The sequence below is a fragment of the Scyliorhinus canicula genome, chromosome 1 (assembly GCF_902713615.1).
Source record: "Scyliorhinus canicula chromosome 1, sScyCan1.1, whole genome shotgun sequence".
NCBI lineage: Eukaryota > Metazoa > Chordata > Chondrichthyes > Carcharhiniformes > Scyliorhinidae > Scyliorhinus > Scyliorhinus canicula.
Window position 1 is genome coordinate 291,742,776 of NC_052146.1, and position 23,476 is coordinate 291,766,251.

The 23,476-nt window shown below is 45.5% G+C and overlaps 1 protein-coding gene across 4 annotated transcripts in view; it reads left to right on the top strand.

The window, feature by feature from the left end:
* sdccag8 (SHH signaling and ciliogenesis regulator sdccag8) overlaps window positions 1-23,476 on the top strand; it is a 595,448-nt gene that overhangs the window by 469,829 nt on the left and 102,143 nt on the right. For all 4 annotated transcript variants that reach the window (XR_005462774.1, XR_005462773.1, XM_038815187.1 and 1 more), the window contains exon 16: window positions 9,761-9,892. Coding sequence is in view for 2 of the 4 variants with exons in the window: in XM_038815187.1 (XP_038671115.1) it covers window positions 9,761-9,892 (132 nt within the window). In the remaining 2 variants the exon portion in view is untranslated. The remainder of the gene's footprint in view (window positions 1-9,760; window positions 9,893-23,476) is intronic.

The window sequence follows — 23,476 nt, forward strand, 5'->3', positions numbered from 1 at the left end:
AAACCGGAGCACCCGGAGGAAACCCACACAGGCACAGAGAGAATGTAAAAGCTCCACAGAGCCAGTCACCCGAGACTGGAATTGAACCCGGGTCCCTGGCACTGTGAGGCAGCCATGCTAAACACTGTGCCACCGTGCCGCCCCAGGTTCATCCAGTGATGTAAGTCGTTTATTGACTTCTTCAAGGTGCATTAAGATGTCAATGGGATGCGGGGAATTAGGGTTTTGTTTTCGTTGTGGGGTGGAGATAAGGGGGGAAACGTAAGGGGGCGGGGGGAGTTGGGGACTTGGTATCAGGGGTGTTGTTGACCTGTGTTCTTTGTTGCTGTGGACTGTTGGGTTATCTGATATTTCTATGTACATATGCAAAAAGCCATCAATAAAAATATTTCAAAAAAATACTTTCGAAGTACAACATACTTTTGAATATTTATTCCCAGTTGTGATTTTTCCACAATTTTCTCAAGTATTCTTGGGGTTCTGTTCCATCTTTTATGATAAAACTAATGCAAAATACTTGTAAACATCTACCATTCCCTCAAAGTACACAATGGTGTCTTTCATCTTAATGAATTACATTTTTTGCAGTATTCTCCCAAACTTATGTTCAGAACTTTATAAGTTAAAATATGGTGAGGGAGAAGTTAAAATGTAAAGAATAAATATGATGGTGTTTTTGAGTTTGAGAAGAATACAGTAGAATTACTTAATTTTCTAGAAGCATTCACTAATGAAATGCTGACTTGAAATCCAATTATTTTTGTATACCTTAGAGGATCTGAAATCTTTGAAGAGGAGCTATTTGATCGATTAAAGGGATTGAAGACCAGCAAATACCTTGGGCCTAGTGCCATGCAGCCTAAGATGCAGAAGGAGAACTGGGAAGAAATCAGATTTCTAATCATGAAAAAGTCATTGCACACAGCTTTATAAGATTGAAAACAAGCAAACGTCATTCATCTAAAAAAAACAAACCAAACCTAATCAGGGAAACTATCTCAAACACGTTTGTGTCAATGTCTCATATTTTGATTTTAAAAAGTGAAATCCCAGTCCCCAATCTGCACATTCCTTTCTGTTATGTTGACATTGACATAAACTCTGGTATACTTCAATACTTTAAAAAAATATATTAAATAAACAAGTGGTCTGGAAAATAAAATGACAGCCATGAATCCCAAGCAGTAAATTCCTTTTTACTCAAGATCCATATTTCCAATGAGGAAGCAATGCGTTGAGCAATTTACCATCTAGGCCCAGGAAATTAGGCTAAACAATTGATATAAACCTGTAAAGTGTGGTGGTTGAGACAGAAATGGAAATCAGCTGACTCATCTTTCATGTTGATAAACTGCTCCTACTGACCAAATTGGACAGAATGTCCTCAACATGTCGACATAAATAGGACTGTAAATGTCAATGTTGCCTCAGTCCCAAGTAGGCTTACATTAACACTGCAGTGAAGTTACTGTGAAAATCCCCTAGTCGCCACACTCTGGCGCCTGTTTGGATACACTGAGGGAGAATTCAGAATGCCCAAATATAGGCTGCCCTCCCCTTTGACTAGTGGTAAATTAACCTGAGGGTCACCACACCTCAGGCGAAGGGCAAGGTCGAGAAGACAGGGCCTTCATGAATAACCTCAGATGGTACAGGAGTTGAACCCGTGCTGTTGACGTTGCTTCGCATCATGAACAACTGCCCAGCCAATTGAGCTAACTGACCCCCAGATAAATAGGACGATACCACCATCAATCATATGTCTTATAAAAAAATAGAAACCACTCTGTTCTGATGAAGTAGTTGTATAGCCATGGCTTAATGAGAAACAACCTACCTTTAGAAAGAGAAAAATCTGTTCACAAAACCATGATTTCTTTGAAGCTTTTATAAAATCCTTATGAAGTTGATTATTTAAATTTTCAGAAAGCCATCGACACAGTTCCATATGGAAGATTTATTTTAAGAAAGCCTCAGAAACCGTGGGAATCTGAGATGGCACACAAGCCGAACTAAAAACATTTTGATATTAAATAGGAAACAGAGAGTGCATGATGAAAGCTATCATCCCAGACTGGGGGATGGTATTAAGTGAAGTATGGGAGGGATCAGAGCATCTCCATTACTTATATAATAATCTTTATTATTGTCACAAGTAGGCTTACATTAACACTGCATTGAAGTTACTGTGAAAATCCCCTAGTCGCCACATTCCAGCACCTGTTCGGGTACACTGAGGGAGAATTTAGAATGTCCAAATTACCTAATAGCACGTCTTTCGGGACTTGTGGGAGGAAACCGGAGCACCCGGAGGAATCCCACGCAGACACAGGGAGAACGTGCAGACTCCGCACAAACAGTGAGCCAAGCCGGGAATCGAATCCGGGACCCTGGTACTGTGAAGCAACAATACTAACCGCTGTGCTACCGTGCCGCCCGCAAAATACTGCTGATGCTGGAAATGGTGCTGGCAAAACTGAGTAGGTCTGGCAGCATCTGCGGGAGAGAAACAATTAACATTTTGAGTCCAACATGGCTTTTCATTGGAACTATTAGGCAGAATTCTCCTTACCTGCCCGCAGTGTTTTGATGGCAGGCACGGTAATTCTGGCGGGAGCCAAAAGGACGGACACCCGCAGGTGTAAAATCCGGTTGCAATTCTCCCAATCAGATTCTTCTTCCCATTGGCAGGTGGTGCAAACACTATTTGCAATCATTTGCATCTTATGAGTGCTCATTAGAACAGCTGTCCCCTGCCATCCCGTCAGGCCTTTCAACGACGACCATGCCGCGACTGGGTGCATGATCGAGCAGTGCTTCGAAGATGGGGTTCAGGTGCCGAATGGCATTGGGAGGATCGCCCACATCTTGGTTGCCTGCTGCGTCTTCCACAATATCGCGCAGCAGAAGGAGAATGAGAGCCAGGCCTCGTCCGATGAGGATGCAGGGAGGAGGAGGATGGGCAGGATTGGCTAGACAACTGGTTTGTAATGCAGAACAAGGCCAGCAGCACGGATTCAATTCCTGTACGAGCTTACCCGAACAAGCACTGGAATGTGGCAACTAGGCGCTTTTCACAGTTGCTTCATACTTGTGACAATAAAAGATTATTATTATTATATGGGGCCCAGGCAGGCACGGAAGACCGCACAGTATGTGCGCCATGGCCAATGCGCATTGGATGCTCTGATCACCTCCACGTTCACTGGGGCAGCACTGTAACACAGTGGTTATCAGAGTTGCTTCACAGCTCCAGGGTCCCTGGGAAGATTTCATGTGGATACATAAAGAATGCAGCAAAATATCCATTTAGGTGATGAGAAATTGCAATATCTAAATAATTTTCAAATTCCTGACATCAATGGAAGAATAAATTTTCAATTTCTCATAAGTTGCAAGGCTGATTTTATTATGATCCCAGACTAGACCCCAACAGTTACTAGGATACAGGACAGAAATCCCAATTTTTTTATTTAATTTGTGAGACCATGAGGATAGACTACTTAGCTCCAGGAATGACTCCACACACAAATAAGGATATGCTATATTCAAATAAATTTTGTTACTAACACAATATTACTAACTTTAACATCATAAAGAAAATAGCTTACAATTACCAGTTAAACACTAACTCCTAAATGCTATCTTTCATCTCCACTCAAGCAAAACCCATCTCAGGTCAAAATCCACTTCAGATACAGTTAGTAGACCCAGAAATACTTGCTGTAAAGAGATGTCTTGGATAAACTGTTTTGAGAGAGAACTCATTCAGGAGCCAGCTTGCAGATTCTTGGTCTGTGTCAGAACACTGTTTAACCCACCAGCCTTTTCAGAAACTGCTGTTTTGTCCACAGGAAAATCTTTTCACTAAACTACTTTGAGAGAAACTGCTGGTCTGTTCACATCCCAATCTTTAACTGAACTCCAAACTGAAACTCAACACCTGACTGCTTGAGCCCTCAGTTCCCCCCCTTAACTACATCATCTTAATAATGCTAAACACACTGAGTGCAATTCAGTGGACCAAAGTTAAAATCCGGTTTTGGGAGCGTTTGCCGGGGAGTTTTGCAAGGGCTGCATTGGTGAAATCGCGACCTGTATTCAACAGAGCTTAGTGCCGAAAATGAGCCCCCATGACATTCTCGGCATTACTGGCTCCTTCGCCATCTGATTCACCTGACTCTCGCTATAGCTGCTCGCCGCTAACAAGGGGGGGACTGTTTTTAAACATTCCCTCAGCATTCCTGGTCAACACTTAAGGATGGCAGCATGTAGACCTGCTCCTCGCTTTGGGAATGCCGACCTCACAAGACCTCAACACTGTCGTTGGGAAGCGGGGCACCCTGTTCCCCCAATGGGTGTCAGAGGACTAGCAGCAGTATGAGCAATGCCACCTGTGATTCCCACCCTGCAACCTGGGTCCCTTCTGGCGGGCGTCTTCTGGGGCGACAGGGCCTGGATGGGCCCGGCTGCTGCTCGGGTAGCCCAGGTGGCATGGTGCTGTCCTGTTTTGCCCGCTGCCCACTAGATGCGCCAGTGACAGGAGGGGGCGCGGGTGGGGGAGTCCAAGGTGCTGTGGTGTTCCAGCACCACAGGAGTCCTGTCACCGGCATGGGCCCCATCACCTCCTCTTCAGAATGCCCGATGGCCCCCGGGCTACTTGATGGGACAGGGGTGTGAGCACCTGAGGCTCCCCCGCCAGCAGCCGCTGCCAGTCCTGAAAGCCCACAGCCGTCTTGGCCAAGTCTGCATGCTCGCAGCCATGGAGCACAGGGAGTAGACCACCTCCTTCTGGGACTATGCCACATAACTCTCTGTGCTATCACCTGGGTCTGTGCCACATCAGCGAGAGACTGCGCCACCTCACTCTGGGACTGGGCCAGCAGCCTCTGTGTTTGCGCCACATCGTTCAGTGCCTGGGCAATGAAGTAGACGCTCTCCATCATGGCCCACTGTGACTGGGTCATGCTCAAGAGCGCCCCTGCGATGTCCAGATGGCCCTGGCACATAGCTGCCTATGAGAGGGCAGCTCTGTCCTGGGCGTTAGCCACCGCCTGCACAGTTTGCCCTAGGCTTTGGACATGCTGATCCAGAGCCGAAAACCCAGCTCCCACGGCCTCCACCACAGACGCCACACATGTGGTGTTGGTCTGGGTGGCATGCATGGCCTTCACCACCTTTTGCTCCTTCACGCAGTTGAACTCCTCCACCTGCGCGTGCAGGTGCTGGATGCTCGCCGATAACCCCTCATGTAGTGCCTGGGTCTGCAACTGCACCTCCACGATCGATGGGACGATCCATTCCAGAAGCCCTAAACCCATCTGGAAGGCAGCTAGTCCCAGGGGTCGGCTTGCCCTCCAACCTTCTGTCCCCTTGGGTGTTTCTACCTCCACCTGATGTACCGGAGCATGTGTGTGGTGCGGACCAGATAGTGGCCCAGGAGCCTCCTCACTAAAGTGCCCAGCCAAGGCCTGTGTCTCTTAGAAGATGGAGGGTGTTGGATTCAGCTGTGATGGGAAATCAGTGTCATCCCTGGACTCGAGCTCCAGTGTGTCCTGGGTCTCAGTTCTATGTCTTGAATCCGTGTTGGTGTGCACATTGCTGGTTGGCCCCTGGGGTTCTGACTGTGGCTGGTGCTGGTGGGCGGGGGGGGGGGGGGGTTTGAGGACACCAGAAGGCCCGGCCCCATCATTAGCAGGCCCTGCAAGACAAGAAGCATTATTAGACGGCGTGCTGAAGGGGAGTCAGGATGTGGGGGTGGTTTTTTTGGGAGGGGGGCTGTGGGGAAGGTGTGGGATGATGGTGGTGGGGGGATGAGGGTGATGTGGGGGTGTTGTTGAGAGGGTTGACACAGGTGTCACGGGGAACCACAACTCAGTGGAGTCTCACTTCCCTGGCCGAATGCCGACGTCCACATCAGCGACTGCCCTTTCCTCTGACCTGCTTATCACATCCAGGGCCTGCTGCTCTGTCGCGGTGAGGAGCCATAGGTCCAACGATCCCCGTTCAGTCTTTTCCCGTTCCCAGGGGTTATCATAAAATCACTACAGTGCAGAAGGAGGCCATTGGAAAGAGCACCCTACTTAAGCCCACACCTCCACTCTATCCCTGTAACCCAGTAACTGGGTGGCCTTCTCCTGTGGGGGGTGAGGAGATACAGAAAACACGTAGTGTTAGACAATCTGGCACATGCAGCCCAGGGGTGGGTAGCTGGTGGCTTCAGTGGCCATAGCACCCAGCCATCGCGGTATGGGTGCCGACATGTGGTGCAGGGTGGGGGCTCGGCCGCCCTCCTGATGGGGTGGGGTTGGGTGGGGTAATGGGTGTTTTGGGACAGGGGTTGGTGTCAGGGGCATGATGCTGCCTACTCACCCTGGGCGCCCTGAGGCGGTCGTGCAGTTTCTTACAGCACTTTTGGACGGTCCAGACGCTGACAGAGCTTACAGTCTCTGCACCTGCGCCCAGGCACGTCTAATGACTGTGGCTGGCAGCCTCTGTCCCGGGCAGGAGTACAGGGTCGCCCGCCTCTCCTGCACAGCGTCTCGCAGGGTCTCAAGCTTGATGTCCGTAAAACGGGGTGCTGCTCTCCTCGCTGACACCTTGTTGGCTGGGATGATGTGTTTTGGGAGTGCAGTGTATATATGCAGTTGCAGCTTGTCAGCCTCCTGAGTGTCAATTGCAAATCATGCGAATCCCACCATGTTTCCCATTGGAATCGATTGTGTTCCACGTGGCGTTGGTGCTCGCCCCTTAATGGTCATTGAATTCGCGCAGATGCGGTGCCAGTTTTGCTGTCGTAGGACTCCGCGAATCCTGCCCCTGGGTCAACACTTAGTCTCAGGAACAGAGAATACTGCCACAGATGTTCCCTCATGATTGCACAATGTTCGGTACCATTCACAACTCCTCAGATGTTGAAGCAGTGCATTCCCGCATACGACAAGACTTGACAACTATCAGGCTTGGGCTGATAAATGACAAGTGACATTCATGTCACGCAATTGTAGGCAATGACTATATCGAACAAGGGAGAATCTAACCACTCGCCTTCACATTCAGTGGTATTACTATTGCTGAATCACAAACAGCAAGGTCCTTCATCATGCTGGGTTCAACACCATGGAGACCACCTTCTAGAAAAAAGCCACTTACAATTTGGACGTACTTGAATAATGAGTAGTCGTGTATTTTATTTGGTCGTCAAATCATAGAATCCCTACGGTGCAGAAGGAGACCATTCAGCCCATTAAGTCTGCATCGACCGTCCGAAAGATCACCCACCTAGGTCCATACCCCTTATCCACCTAGCCTAAACATCTTTGGAGTGTGGGAGGAAACCACCACTGTTGCTGAATTCCCCCACCATCAACATCTTGGGGGAGATTACCATTGTTCATAAAATTAACCGGATCACCAAACAAATATTGTGGCTAGTTCTCAATCACAGAGCAGTTAGGAATTTAGCACCCCATTTTATTGTTGCTGATTCCTAAACTTGGCTCAATGAATTTTCTTATCAACCATTTTGAGTTACGTGAATGATTACACTGCAGCTTCCCATCAGTATTTAGGCAAGCTACTGGGTAAACAAATTAATCCTTGCTATCAAATAAGTCAGAAAGCAACCAAACAGAAAATGCTGGAAAATCTCGGCAGGTCTGGCAGCATCTGGGGGTCATCTGGACTTGAGACATTAGCTCTTTTCTCTCCCTACAGATGCTGCCAGACCTGATGAGATTCTCCAGAATTTTTTCTTTGGTTTCAGATTCCAGACAGCCAAATCATTAATGATTTTTATTAACTTTAGAATCATATTTAGTAGCATTTGAACATTAACATAGAGTTTCCAAATAATTTCTACATAGGGTTAATTGATTAAATCTATAAGTTACAAAAGCTGTTCAGCTCTTTCAGAATAATTCAGCAATAACTATTTTCTGTTCATATATTTACAGTTTCTGAGATTGATATAAATTTATGAGGTTAATTTAGGATTTGGCTCCTTTAGATATCTGACAAATTAACAGCATTAGCTAGCCAGCAGTCTTATTGAGTAGCTTAAGGTCTATATGATTATAGTTAGCACTGTTTTGAGAACTTATAAAACCTCATGTGCAGCTGTGGATGACCTGGCTTCCTCATCTCCTCTGGAAGGTTGTGTTAGCCTTCTGAGACATCAGAATGATGAACCTCCATCTGTAGAAGTGCTATGCATTCCTCCTGGATCCTCTGTTCCTGTGTAAATTCATCTTCTCTGTTGGTAGCTGTAGCTGGATTATCTGGTTTAATTCTCACCTTCCTTGATCTCAGAGAAATTTGTATATCTAAATTGCACACTTGTATAGGCTTGTATAATTGCATAATTTGAACTGCTGCAGCATTTTTCACTCTAACTTTTCCTTTCCAAGTATTCAGACTGATTACTGTCTCTTTGTTGGGGACAGATAAGAAAATCCTTGGAGCATTTCTCCCACAGCAGTTTTTTTAAAGGGAGAAGTCAAGTTATGTAGTTCAAACCCAAACATGCTGAATGATTAATCAGATTTTTCTATGATTGGCATTTTTTTTGTCCCCGTTAAATATATGGTTACATAAGATTTTGGTCTCTTGTACCATTGGAGATCAGGGTAAGTATTTAAGTCAGTTGGCTGGACTGCTGGTCTGTGATGCGGAGCAAGACTGTCGTGATCTGCATATCTGTGTGTCTGTAAAGGGCTAATAAACAGATATAACGGCTAGATAACCACTAGATGGCAGCACTACAGATGGGTATAAAAGGTAAACTCAAGGAGAGTTCCCGCCTCTTCGTGTTTGGGTTGACTAGTGACCAGAGGTAGAGATAGATAGCTTAGAGTGCGGGTGTTGTTAATCATAGTTAATATATATTTAATCTTGTTAATTTAATCTCTAGTTTAATTGTTGAAGAGAGAATGAACTCACAGTTCAATTGTTATCGTTACTCAATAAACAGCATTTGCTTTAATTGAAGACTTTGAGCATTAATGAACATCGAGTATAGGACCATCTTGGAAAGAAGCAAATGAGTAATAAGATATTACACAACGTAATATAACATGTTACCAGGAGTAGTAATATAATATAATAGACACCAAGCAGGTTCAATTCCCGGACCGGCTGTGATTATTCATGAAGGCTCCGCCTTCTCAACCTTGCCCCTCGCTGAGGTGTGGTGACCCTCAGGTTAAATCACCACCAGTCAGCTCTTGGAGAGCAGCTTATGCTCCTCTGGGACTGTGGCAATATTTACATTTTTAATGCACCAGTCCATATACAGTCTTGCACTGATGGCCTCAGGCTATGGCATTCATCCTTCAACAACCACATCCACCTTCAGTGCAATTTCAGCCACTAGAGGGTTACCCATATACCATAATTGATTTCAGTTTTGCAAGAACTCCTTCCAGCCATACTTGGTCAAATGTTGCCTTTGTTGTCAAGAGAAACTATTCTCATTTCAGAATAGTGTGGTCAAACAAATGAAAGGCTGCAGAGAACTTGAGAAGGATTAACAAACGACCGTTATAGTCACAGAGAATGTTATTTGTGACTTTGTGTTTTGGAGTTGGAAATTTTGTTAATGACTAATTAATAATTAACATTCTTATTCATCACCCTTGCCTCTTTTCATTCAATAGATTTGCACATGGACAGGTATTATATTTGTTGTTCTCATGCAATGTTTCTTTATTGCATTTGGTCTTTCCTCAACTATTCTCACCTGTAATATTATATATTGCAGATCAGAGATTGGCCAACTTTGCCAGGATAAAGAGTATTTGCAGGAAAGATTGGAGAAACTCCAAGCAAGAAATGATGAAATGGAAAACCAGTGTATCCAGCATGGAACAATGCATGAGAGGATGAAGCAGAGGTATGCAGCATTCACTTACTATCTGTTGAGTGTTCTTGAATTTCTTTACCAGTACTTTCTCTATTTTAGAACCATAGATAAGTTACAGCACAGAAGGAGGCCACTCTGCCCATCTTGTCCATATCAGCCCAAGGACACCCAGGTGCCCTTTCTAATTCCATCTTCTTGCACCCGGTCCATAGCCCTGTAGCATACAGCACTTAAGGTGCAGATCCAGGTACTTCTTAAAATAGTTTAGTGTCTCTGCCTCCACCACCAACTTGGGCAGCAAATTCCAGACTCCCACTACCCTCTGCATATAAAAAAGTTCATCCTCATTCCCTCTCTATATCTTCTGCCACTTATCTTGTCCCTTGGTTCTAGAATTCTCCACCAAGGGAAACCATTTTATCCTGTCCACTCTTTAATTTCCCATCATAATTTTGTACACTCAATTAAGTCACCCATCACAATTAAGTCACTCCTTTGTTCCAAGGAAAATAACCTATCCAATCTCTCCTCATAACCACACTTTTCTAACTCTGGCAACATTCTTGTAAAGCTCTTGTGCATTCTCTCCAGAGCAATAACTAGTATGGCAGGGGTGTGGGTACCGGAGCAAGAGGTCAGAAGGTGAAAAGATTGAGGGAGACCTAGGGAATAGAGCCAGTATGGCTCTGAGGAAGAGCAGACAGAGAGATGTTGCTGAAAACAGCGAGACTGGTGGCCTGAAGTGCATATGTTTTAATGCAAGAAGTATTACGGGTAAGGCAGATGAACTTAGAGCTTGGATTAGTACTTGGAACTATGATGTTGTTGCCATTACAGAGACCTGGTTGAGGGAACAAGAGGATTGGCAGCTAAACGTTCCAGGATTTAGATGTTTCAGAGGAGGAGGTAAAAGGGGTGGAGGAGTTGCGCTACTGGTTAGGGAGAATACCACAGCTGTACTGCGGGACTCCCAGCTGTACTGGGAGGACACCTCAGAGGGCAGCGAGGATATATGGGTAGAGATTGGGAATAAGAAAGGCGCAGTCACAATGTTGGGGGTTTACTACAGGCCTCCCAACAGCCAGCGGAAGATAGGTAGACAGATTTTGGAAAGGAGTAAAAGCAACTGGGTTGTTGTGATGGGAGACTTTAACTTCCCCAATATTGATTGGGACTCACTTAGTCCGAGAGGCTTGGACGGGGCAGAGTTTGTAAGGAGCATTCAGGAGGGCTTCTTAAAACAATATGTAAGAAGTCCAACTAGGGAAGGGGCTATACTGGACCTGGTATTGGGGAATGAGCCCAGCCAAGTGGTAGACGTTTCAGTAGGGGAGCATTTCGGGAACAGTGACCACAATTCAGTACGTTTTAAAGTGCTGGTGGACAAGGATAAGAGTGGTCCAAGGATGAATGTGCTAAATTGGGGGAAGGCTAATTATAACAATATTAGGCAGGAACTGAAGAACCTAGATTGGGGGCACGGATGTTTGAGGGTAAATCAACACCTGAAATGTGGGAGGCTTTCAAATGTCAGTTGAAAGGAATTCAGAACCGGCATGTTCCTATGAGGATGAAGGATAAATATGGCAAATTTTGGGAACCTTGGATAACGAGAGATATTGTAGGTCTCGTCAAAAAGAAAAAGGAGGCATTTGTCAGGGCAGGAATGCTGGGAACAGGCGAATCCTGTGTGGAATATAAGGAAAGTAGGAAAGAACTTAAGGAAGGAGTCAGGAGGGCTAAAAGGGGTCATGAAAAGTAATTGGCAAAAAAGTTTAAGGAAAATCCCAAGGCTTTTTACACATACATAAAAAGCAAGAGGGTAGCCAGGGAAAGGGTTGGCCCACTGAAGGACAGGGGAGGGAATCTATGTGTGGAGCCAGATGAAATGGGCGAGGTACTAAATTAATACTTTGCAGTATTCACCAAAGAGAAGGAATTGGTGGACGTTGAGTCTGGAAAAGGGTGTGTAGATAGCCTGGGTCACATTGAGATCCAAAAAGAGGAGGTGTTGGGCGTCTTGAAAATATTAAGGTGGATAAGCCCCAGGGCCTAACGGGATCTACCCCAGAATACTGAAGGAGGCAAGAGAGGAATTTGCTGAGGCCTTGACAGAAATCTTTGGATCCTCACTGTCTTCAGGTGATGTCCCGGAGGACTGGAGTATAGCCAATGTTGTTCCTTTGTTTAAGAAGGGTAGCAAGGATAATCCAGGGAACTATAGGCCAGTGAGCCGTACATCAGTGGTAGGGAAATTACTGAAGAGAATTCTTCAAGACAGGATCTACTCCCATTTGGAAGCAAGTGGACGTATTTGTGAGAAACAACACGGTTTTGTGAAGGGGAGGTTGTGTCTCACTTACTTGATAGAGTTTTCAAGGAGGTCACAAAGATGGTTGACGCAGGTAGGGCAGTGGATGTTGTCTACATGGACTTCAGTAAGGCCTTTGACAAGGTCCCTCATGGCAGACTGGTACAAAAGGTGAAGTTACACCGCATCAGAGGTGAGCTGGCAAGGTGGATACAGAACTGGCTAGGTTGTAGAAGGCAGAGAGTAGCAATGGAAGGGTGCTTTTCTGATTGGAGGGCTGTGACTAGTCGTGTTCCGCAGGGATCAGTGCTGGGACCTTTGCTGTTCGTAATATATATAAATGATTTGGAGGAAAATGTAGCTGGTTTGATTAGTAAGTTAGCGGACAACACAAAGGTTGGTAAATTGCGGATAGCGATGAGGACTCGGAGGATACAGCAGGATTTAGATAATTTGGAGACTTGGGCGGAGAGATGGCAGATGGAGTTTAATCCGGACAAATGTGAGGTAATGCATTTTGGAAGGTCTAATACAGGTAGGGAATATACAGTGAATGGTTGAACCCTCAAGCGTATTGACAGTCAGAGAGATCTGGGTGTACAGGTCCACAGGTCACTGAAAGGGGCAACACAAGTGGAGAAGGTATTCAAGAAGGCATGGGGCATGCTTGCCTTCATTAGCTGGTACATTGAGTTTCAAAATTGGCAAGACATGGTGCAGGTGTATAGAACCTCAGTTAGGCCACACTTGGAGTACAGTGTTCAATTCTGATTGCCACCCTACCAGAAGGATGTGGAGGCTTTAGAGAGGGGCAGAAGAGATTTACCAGTATGTTGCCTGGTATGGAGTGCATTAGCTATGAGGAGAGGTTAAATAAACTCGGTTTGTTCTCACTGGGACGACGGAGGATGAGGGGCGACCTGATAGAGGTCTACAAAATTATGAGGGGCATAGACAGAGTGGATAGTCAGAGACTTTTTCTCAGGGTAGAGGGGTCAATTACTAGGGGGCATAGGTTTAAGGTACGAGGGGCAGGTTTAGAGGAGATGTACAAGGCAAGTTTTTTTACACAGAGTAGTGGGTACCTGGAACTCGCTGCCGGAGGAGGTGGTGGAAGCAGGGACGATAGTGACGTTTAAGGGGCATCTTGACAAATACATGAATTGGATGGGCATTGAGGGATACAGACCCCGGAAGTGTAGAAGATTTTAGTATAGACGGGCAGCATAGTCGGCGCAGACTTGGAGGGCCGAAGAGCCTCTTCCTGTGCTACCTTTCTTTGTTCAATAACGTACTGTAATGTGGTTACCAGAACAGCACACAATATGCCAGCTGCAGCCTGATCAGTGTTTTATACAATTCCAACGTGATATCCTTATTTTTATATTCTATACATCTGCCAATGAAGGAGAGCAATCTATATACTTTGTTTACCAGCTTGTCTACTTGAACTGCTGCCTTTAGTGACCTGTGTACTTGTGCGCCAATATCACTCACTTTACAATAATAATCTTTATTGTCACAAGTAGTCCCAGATTAACACTGCAATAAAATTACTGTGAAAAGCCCCTAGTCACACACCGGCTCCTGTATGGGTACAGGGAGGGAGAATTCAGAATGTCCAAATTACCCAAAAGCACGTCTTTCGGGACTTGTGGGAGGAAACCAGAGCACCTGGAGGAAACCCACGCAGACACGGGGAGAACATGCAGACTCCACACAGGCAGTGACCCAAGCCGGGAATCGAACCTGGGACCCTGGAGCTGTGAAACAACAGTGCTACCGTGCTACCCCTCTTAGTATATTCCCATTTATTGTGTACTCCCTATAATTGTTTGACCTCCCTAAATGCATTACCTCACACTTCTGTGTTAAATTTCATCTGCCACTTTATCGCCCACTCCACCAATATATCTGTATAATTTTGGAGATTATAGCTATCCTCTACACTGTCCACCAGTCGGCCAATCTTTGTGTTGCCTGCAAATTTCCCAATCATGCCCCCCCCAACCCCCCACGTTAACGTCCTAATCAATAATATATAACACAAACAGTAAGGATCCCAACACCGAGCCTGTGGAACACCACCTGAAACAACTTTCCATTTGCAAGGGCAACGATCGATCATTACCCTTTGTTTCTTGTTACAAAGCCAACTTTTTATCCAATTTGCCACTTTGCCCTGTATCCCATGGGCTTTTACTTTTTTGACAAATCTGTCATGTGGAAACTTGTCAAACACCTTGCTAAGATCCATGTACATTTTGATTAATGGAAGCGATTAATTCCTATAGCAAAATTTTAAAATTTGTACAATGGAACAGAACACTATTTTTGTTCAGTATAGTTATGATCAGGTAAATTTTATTTTGAAATCACTAAGAAAAAAAACACTAAGTAAAAAACACTAATGTTCATTTCTACATAAATTAATATCTGATGATAGGGCGTAACCCTACTAAATTTAATAATTGGTAATGCATAATTATTGTTTGACAAATAACCTTTAAATGTGCAATCCTATTATATTATTAAATAATCTCGAATTACCTGTTTTTTTCTGATCTGTCATCATGAAAAATAAAATCTGTAAATCATAGTCACCCAAATCCCATAGGCATTACATAATGGTGATGACTACAGCTCATAATATTAATCTTTATTGGTGAAGGTACTGTGAAAAAAAAATCAGACACCATTGGAAATGTTGAAGCAGGATTGACTTCATTTTTCTAGTATCCAAACTCTTTCTTTTAAATGGTTTTACTTAATAAAAAGGAGAGAGGGCGGGATTCTCCAACCCCCCTGCCGGGTTGGAGAATCGCCGGGGGCTGGCGTCTCCGGGGTCCTTGTGGGGGGGGGGTGGTGGTGGGCGATCTGGCCCCAGGGGGTGCCCCCGCAATCGGGGCCCACCATTCGGCTGGCGGGCCTGAGCCGTGGGGGCACTCTTTTCCTTCCACCTTCGCCATGGTCTTCACCATGGCGGAGGCGGAAGTGACCCCCTCCCCTGCGCATGCGCGGGGATGATATCAACAGCCGCTGATGCTCCGGCTCATGCGTGGACTTACGCCAGTTGGCGAAGTCCCTTCGGCCCCGACTGGCGTGGCGCCAAAGGCTGTCCACGCCAGCTGGCGGAGTGCCAACCACTCCGGTGCAGGCATAGCCCCTCAAGGTGAGGGCTTGGCCCATAAAGGTGCGGAGACTTCCGCACCTTTGGGGCGGTCCGACGCCAGAGTGTTCACGCCACTCCATCACGCCAGGACCCCCAGCCCCGCCAGGTAGGGGAGAATCCCGGCCATAGTGAGTGGGATTCATTGCTTCTCAATGTGCTTTTGTTGATTTTGCGACTCCTTAATTTAGTGTCATGCTATTGCTGTACTGCCTTTCATTAAAACTATAGTAGTAAACCTGCCGAGAATTAGTGATTCACAAATTTTAAAAAAAATTAACTCAGCCCTGTTTCATAAACTGAACATGCATTAGGTATCTGTAGTTTACAAAAGTAACAGTGCCACTTCTGTCATGCTAGGCATAGTGCACATGCTCTGTGATGCCTATATTACATAATAAGGGATTATTATTTAAATGATAAAATATTAAAACATGCTGCTGTGCAGAGAGACCTGGGTGTGCTAGTGCATGAGTCGCAAAAAGTTGGTTTACAGGTGCAACAGGTGATTAAGAAGGCAAATGGAGTTTTGTCCTTCATTGCTAGAGGGATGGAGTTTAAGACTAGGGAGGTTATGCTGCAATTGTATAAGGTGTTAGTGAGGCCCCACCTGGAGTATTGTGTTCAGTTTTGAACAAAGAACAAAGAAAATTACAGCACAGGAACAGGCCCTTCGGCCTTCCCATTCTGCGCCGATCCAGATCCATTATCTAAACCTGTCGTTGTTTTACAAGGATCTACTTCCCTCTGTTCCCCGCTCGTTCATATATCTGTCTAGATGCATCTTAAATGATGCTATCGTGCCCATTTTGCCACCTCTGCTGGCAAAGCGTTCCAGGCACCCACCACCTTTTGCGTAAAAAAATTTCCACGCACATCTCCCTTAAACTTTCCCTCTCGCACCTTGAAATCATGACCCCTTGTAATTGGCAGCCCCACTCTTGGAAAAAGCTTGTTGCTATCCACCCTGCCCATACCTCTCATAATTTAGTAGACCTCAATCAGGTCCCCCCTCAACTTTCGTCTTTCCAATGAAAACAATCATAATCTACTTAACCTTTCTTCATAGCTAGCACCGTCCATACCAGGCAGCATCCTGGTGAACCTGCTCTGTGCCCTCTCTAAAGCAGCCACATCCTTCTGGTAATGTGGCGACTAGAACTGCACGCAGTATTCCAAATGTGGCCTAACCAAAGTCCTATACAACTGTAACATTATCTGCCGACTCTTGTACTCAATACCCTGTCCGATGAAGGAAAGCATGCTATATGTCTTCTTGACCACTCTATCGACCTGCGTTGCCACCTTCAGGGTACAATGGACCTGAACTCCCAGATCTCTCTGTACATCAATTTTCCCCAGGACTCTTCCATTGACCATATAGTCCGCTCTTGAATTTGATCTTCCAAAATGCATCACCTCGCATTTGCCTGGATTGAACTCCATCTGCTATTTCTCTGCCCAACTCTCCAATCTATCTTTATTTTGCTGTATTCTCTGACAGTCCTCCTCGCTATCTGCAACTCCACCAATCTTAGTATAATCTGCAAACTTGCTAATCAGACCACCTATACGTTCCTCCAGATCATTTATGTATATCACAAACAACAGTGGTCCGAGCACGGATCCCTGTGGAACACCACTAGTTACCTTTCTCCATTTTGAGACACTCCCTTCCACCACTACTCTCTGTCTCCTGTTGCCCAGCCAGTTCTTTATCCATCTAGCTAGTACACCCTGAACCCCATGCGACTTCACTTTTTCCATCAACCTGCCATGGGAAACCTTATCAAACGCCTTACTGAAGTCCATGTATATGACATCTACATCCCTTCCCTCATCAATTAACTTTGTCACTTCCTCAAAGAATTCTATTAGGTTTTTAAGACATGACCTTCCCTGCACAAAACCATGCTGCCTATCACTGATAAGTCTATTTTCTTCCAAATGTGAATAGATCCTATCCCTCAGTATCACCTCCAACAGTTTGCCTACCACTGACGTCAAGCTCACAGGTCTATAATTCCCTGGATTATCCCTGCTACCCTTCTTAAACAAAGGGACAACATTAGCAATTCTCCAGTCCTCCGGGACCTCACCCGTGCTTAAGGATGCTGCAAAGATATCTGTTAAGCCCTAGCTATTTTGTCCCTTTCTTCCCTCAGTAACCTGGGATAGATCCCATCCGGACATGGGGACTTGTCCACCTTAATGCCTTTTAGAATACCCAAAACTTCCCCCTTCCTTATGCTGACTTGACCTAGAGTATTTAAACATCCATCCCTAACCTCAACATCCGTCATGTCCCTCTCCTTGGTGAATACTGATGCAAAGTACTCATTAAGAATCTCACCCATTTCCTCTGACTCCACGCATGAATTCCCTCTTTTGTCTTTGAGTGGACCAATCCTTTCTCTAGTTACCCTCTTACTCCTTATATACGAATAAAAGGCTTTGGGATTTTCCTTAACCCTGTTAGCCAAAGATATTTCATGACCCCTTTTAGCCCTCTTTATGCGTGTTTGAGATTTGTCCTACTTTCCCGATATTCCTCCAAAGCTTCATCAGTTTTAAGTCACCTAGATCTTATGTATGCTTCGTTTTTCACCTTAGCTAGTCTCACAATTCCACCCGTCATCCATGGTTCCCTAATCTTGCCATTTCTATCCCTCATTTTCACAGGGACATGTCTGTCCTGCACTCTAATCAACCTTTCCTTAAAAGACTCCCAACATTTCAAATATGGATTTACCCTTCAACAGCTGCTCCCAATCCACATTCCCTAGCTCCTGCCGAATTTTGTTATACTTGGCCTTTCCCCAATTTAGCACTCTTCCTTTACGACCACTCTCGTCTTTGTCCATGAGTGTTCTAAAACTTACGGAATTGTGATCGCTATTCCCAAAGTAATCATCGACTGAAACGTCAACCACTTGGCCGGGATCATTCCCCAATACCAGGTCCAGTATGGCCCCTTCCCGAGTTGGACTATTTACATACTGCTCTAAAAAACTCTCCTGGATGCTCTTTACAAATTCTGCTCCATCTACGTCTCCAACACTACATGAGTCCCATTCAATGTTGGGGAAGTTAAAATCCCCCATTACGACCACCCTATTGCTCCTACATTTTTCTATAATCTGTCTACATATTTGTACCTCTACTTCATGCTCACTTTTGCCAGGCCTGTAGTAAAGTCCCAACAATGTTACTGCACCCTTCTTATTACTTAGCTCTACCCATATTGCCACGGTGCTCGAATCCTCCATCGTGCCCTCCTTAATCACAGCTGTGATATCATCTCTGATCAGTAATGCAACTCTTCCACCCCTTTTACCTCCCTCTCTATCCCTCCTGAATCATCTATACCGTGGGATATTTAGTTGCCAATCTTGCCCTTCCCTCAACCAAGTCTCAGTAATACCAATAACATCATATTCCCAGGTACTAATCCAAGCCCTAAATTCATCTGCCTTACCTGCTACACTTCTCGCATTAAAACAAATGCACCTCAGACCACCTGTCCCTTTGAGTCATCATCTCTTCCCTGTCTACTCTTCCCCTTAGTCACAATGAGTTTATTATCTAGTACCGTACTGGCTTTAGTTGCTGCCTCTTTACTGAGCTCTAACTTCCTAATCTGGTTCCCATCCCCCTGCCACATTAGTTTAAAACCTCCCCAACAATGTTAGCAAAAGCACCCCCAAGAACATTGGTTCCAGTCCTGCCCAGGTGTAGACCATCCGATTTGTAATGGTCCCACCGCCCCCGGAACCGGTTCCAATGTCCCAAAAATCTGAACCCCTCCCTCGTGCACTATCTCTCAAGCCACGTATTCATTCTGATTATTCTTGAATTTCTACTCTGACTGTCTCGTGGCACTGGTAGCAATCCTGAGATTACTACCTTTGAGGTCCTACTTTTTAACTTATTTCCTAACTCCCTAAATTCTGATTGTAGGACCTCATCCCGTTTTTTACCTATATAGTTGGTGCCTATATGCACCACAACAACTGGCTGTTCACCATCCCCCTTCAGTATATCCAGCAGCCGATCTGCGACATCCCTGACCCGTGCACCCGGGAGGCAACATACCATTCGAGAGTCTTGTTTCCGACCACACAAACGCCTGTCTACTCCCCTTACAATTGAATCCCCTATGTCTATAGCCCTGCCAGTCTTTTTCCCGCCCTTCTGTGCAGCAGAGCCAGCCACGGTGCCATGAGCCTGGCTACTACTGTCTCCCCCTGGTGAGTCATCTCCCCCAACAGTATCCAAAATGGTATACCTGTTTTGGAGGGAGATGACCGCAGGGGACACCTGCACTGCCTTCCTGCTCTTTTTCTGCCTTTTGGTCACCCATTCCCTGTCTCCCTCACCAATCCTAATCTGCGGTGTGACCAATTCACTGAACGTGCTATCCACGACCTCCTCAGCATCTCGGATGCTCCAAAGTGAATCCATCTACAGCTCCGAGTCGTCCTGCAGTCTAACAGGACTGTAGCTGGACACACTTCCTGCACATGAAGGAGTCGGGGGCATCGGCCGCGACCCTGAACTCCAACATTAAGCACGAGGAGTATAACACGGGTCTGGGATCTCCTTCCATTTTTACACTTTACCTTAACTGATTACAAATATAATATCAAATAATGAATAAGTGAAAGGAATAAAGATTTTACTTACCAATCACAATACTTACCAACACACGAAGAGTTAAATTTCTCCCAGCTACTTCTAATTGGAGCACTTTCCTTACCAGCCAATCAGGTCACTGCTTTGCTGTGATGTCACTCTTCAAATTTATCCCCAAAGACCCTGTGGTGGCTGTTTTAGCGGCTAGTTTAAATACTCACCCTCTCGACTCTGTAGCTCCACCCACTCCAACAGCTGAATTCCTGCCGAAAAAGGTCTCCTTACCTGAGAAAGGACGTACTGGCGCTGGAGGGTGTGCAGAGGAGATTCACTAGATTTATCCCAGAGCTGAAGGGGTTGGATTACGAGGAGAGGTTGAGGAGACTGGGACTGTACTCGTTGGAATTCAGAAGGATGCGGAGGGATCTTATAGAAACATTTAAAATTCTGAAGGGAATGGATAGGATAGATGTGGGCAGGTTGTTTCCACGGCGGGTGAAAGCAGAACTAGGGGGCATAGCCTCAAAATAAGGGGAAGTAAATTTGGGACTGAGTTTAGGAGGAACTTCTTCACCCAAAGGGCTGAGAATCTATGAAATTCCTTGCCCAGTAAAGCAGTTGAGGCTCCTTCATTAAATGTTTTTAAGATAAAGATAGATAGTTTTTTGAAGAATAATGGGATTAAGGGTTGTGGTGTTCGGGCCGGAAAGTGGAGCTGAGTCTACAAAAGATCAGCCATGATCTCATTGAATGGCGGAGCAGGCTCAAGGGGCCAGATGGCCTACTCCTGCTCCTAGTTCTTATGTTCCTATGTTCTTGTATGGTAAGATTGAACACAATTTTTCATAAGCCAGTGATCGCTGATATAAAACTACATTGCTCACCAAATTAGCAATCTTTTCTGAGCAAATCTAATTTTTTGAATTTGCGGTTGCTACACATTTGAGTGCTGTTGTTCTTACAGATTTAAGCTACCTTTTCCATACTGATGTGGAAAGGGCAAAGTATTTCCATTCAAATTCAGTAGTGTAGTTGGATGAGATTCAAGTATTATGAGCTGGTTGTTTTTCTTACAAACAGTCTATAGAGATCTTTACACATCTCTCTGATCCAAATGTAACATTTTTTGGCAAGCTTGCGATTCATTAATCAGGATTCAACTGCAGCCCAATTAGGGATATAATAATCTACTCCATCGTAAGCATTCTGTTCAGATTGATTAGAAATACAACCACACTTTTCAATCTGCTCTGAATTATTTAAAAATTAAAAGCTTCCATATAGAAATTGACAAAGAGAAAAGAATAAATGTTTTGTCAAGTTTACTTATTCACTGCATGATGTCCATTCTTCACATCTGCATTAAGTTCATCAGGTTGGTATCCTTGGCCCAACCATCTTCAGGTGCTTCATCATTGACTTTCTTTCTTCATAAGGTCATCAGTGGGGATGTCCCCTGATGACTGCACAATGTTCAACACCATTCACGACTCCTCAATTGTTGAAGAAGTCCATGTCCAAATGCAGCACAACCTGGACGATATCCAGACTTGGGTTGATAAATGGCAAGTACCATTTGCAGCACACAAGTGTCAGTCACTGACCATCTCCCAACAAGAGAGAATGCAACTATCGTCCTTGACATTCAATGCTGAATCCCCCTCTATCAACATCTTGAGAGTTAACATTGAACAGAAGCTGAACTGGAATAGCCATATAAACACTGTGGCTACAAAAGCAGGTCAGAGGCTAGGAATCATATCAGCCATGATTGAATGGCGGAGCAGACTCAATGGGTCGTGACATAATTCTGCTCCTATGTCTTATGGTCTAATCCTGTGGCAAGTAACTCACCTCCTGACTCCCGAAGCTTATCTACCATCTATAAGGCACAAGTCAAGAGTGTGATGGGACACTGTCTATCTGCTTGGATGAGTGCAGCTCCAACACACCCAAGAAGCTTGACACCATCCAGGACAAAGCAGGCTGCTCAATTGGCACCCCTTCCACAAATATTCACTCCCTCCACGACCGATGTACCATGGTAGCAGTGTATACCCACCAAGACTCATTAGAGAGCACCTTTGAAATACATGACCATGATCATCTAGCAGGACAAGGGCAGCAGACACATTGGAACATCACCACCTGGAAGTTCCCCTCCAAGCCACTCATCATCCTGACTTAGAAATATATCGTCGTTGCTTCACTATTGTTGCGTCAAAATCCTGGAATTCCCTTTCTAACAACATTGTGGGTGTACCTATACCACATGGACTGCAGAGGTTCAAAAAACAGCTCACCACCACTTTCCTCAGGGCAGTTAGGAATGGGCAATAAATACTGGCCTAGCCAACGACACCCATATCGCATGAATGAAAAAAAAAATGTTATATCTGCCACCTTACTCGGTCTAGACTTTATGATGGCATTAATGCTGGATTGGTCCATTGGTGTTGAGGTAATCACTTCATGATTATAGAGCTTATTATTTGAATTTGTGTTTTGTGCGGTACCACTTTTAATTATTTTATTTTACTGTTCAGTTTTTTTTATTACATGTTAATACTTTGATATATTTTCTTTCGGCTAAATTGTATTAAATTTATACAATCTACGTTGCGATTCAAATTGAGTGAATCACATTAAATAAATGCCACTTGCCAGAATTGTCACAGATCAAGTTTGAGATAAAGATGCTTTTACAAATGCTTTTAAAAAAAACAATGGGCGGTATTCTCCGCCGGCTCCAAAAATCGCGGAGGCCGTCGTGAACTCGGCCGAGGTTCACGACGGCCTCGGGGCCCGCTCCCCGCACCTAATTCACTCCCACCCGGGGGGGCTAGGAGCGGGCCCCCGTCGTTCCCGGCCGCCGGAAATGACGCCCGAACGGCGCTTCGCGGATGTCATTCGTGCATGCGCAGGAACCCGCGCATGCGCGGATGACATCAGCGCGCAGACGACGCGAACCCACGCATGCGCAGTGCCGTCTTTCTCCACCGCCACCCGGCAAGACGTGGCGGCTTGATCTTGCAGGGCGGCGGAGGAGAAAGAGTGCGTCCGTTTTGGACGCAGGCCTGACGATCGGTGGGCACCGATCGCGGGCCTGTCCCCTCCAGAGCACAGTCGCGGTGCTCCCGTCCCAATCGGGCCCCTGGATGCACCAAACGGGCATCTGCCGCCCGTTTCACGAATGCAGCGACCAAGTGTGGTTGCTGCCGTGGTGAAACGGGCGTGAAGGGTCGGCCCATCGGGCTCGGAGAATCGCCGTTCGGCATGAAAAACGGCGAGCGGCGATTTTTCCGAGAGGGAGTGGGAGAATCGCGGGGGGGAGGCGTAAAAAATGTCGGAAGGCCCTCCCACGATTCTCCCACACCACGTGGGGAGCGGAGAATTCCGCCCAATATCTTTGACAACACAATTAACACCATCAGAAGGGTAAACGTTGAGAATTACATTGAGTACTTGTTCATATATTTTTAGTCAACTATGTGGATCA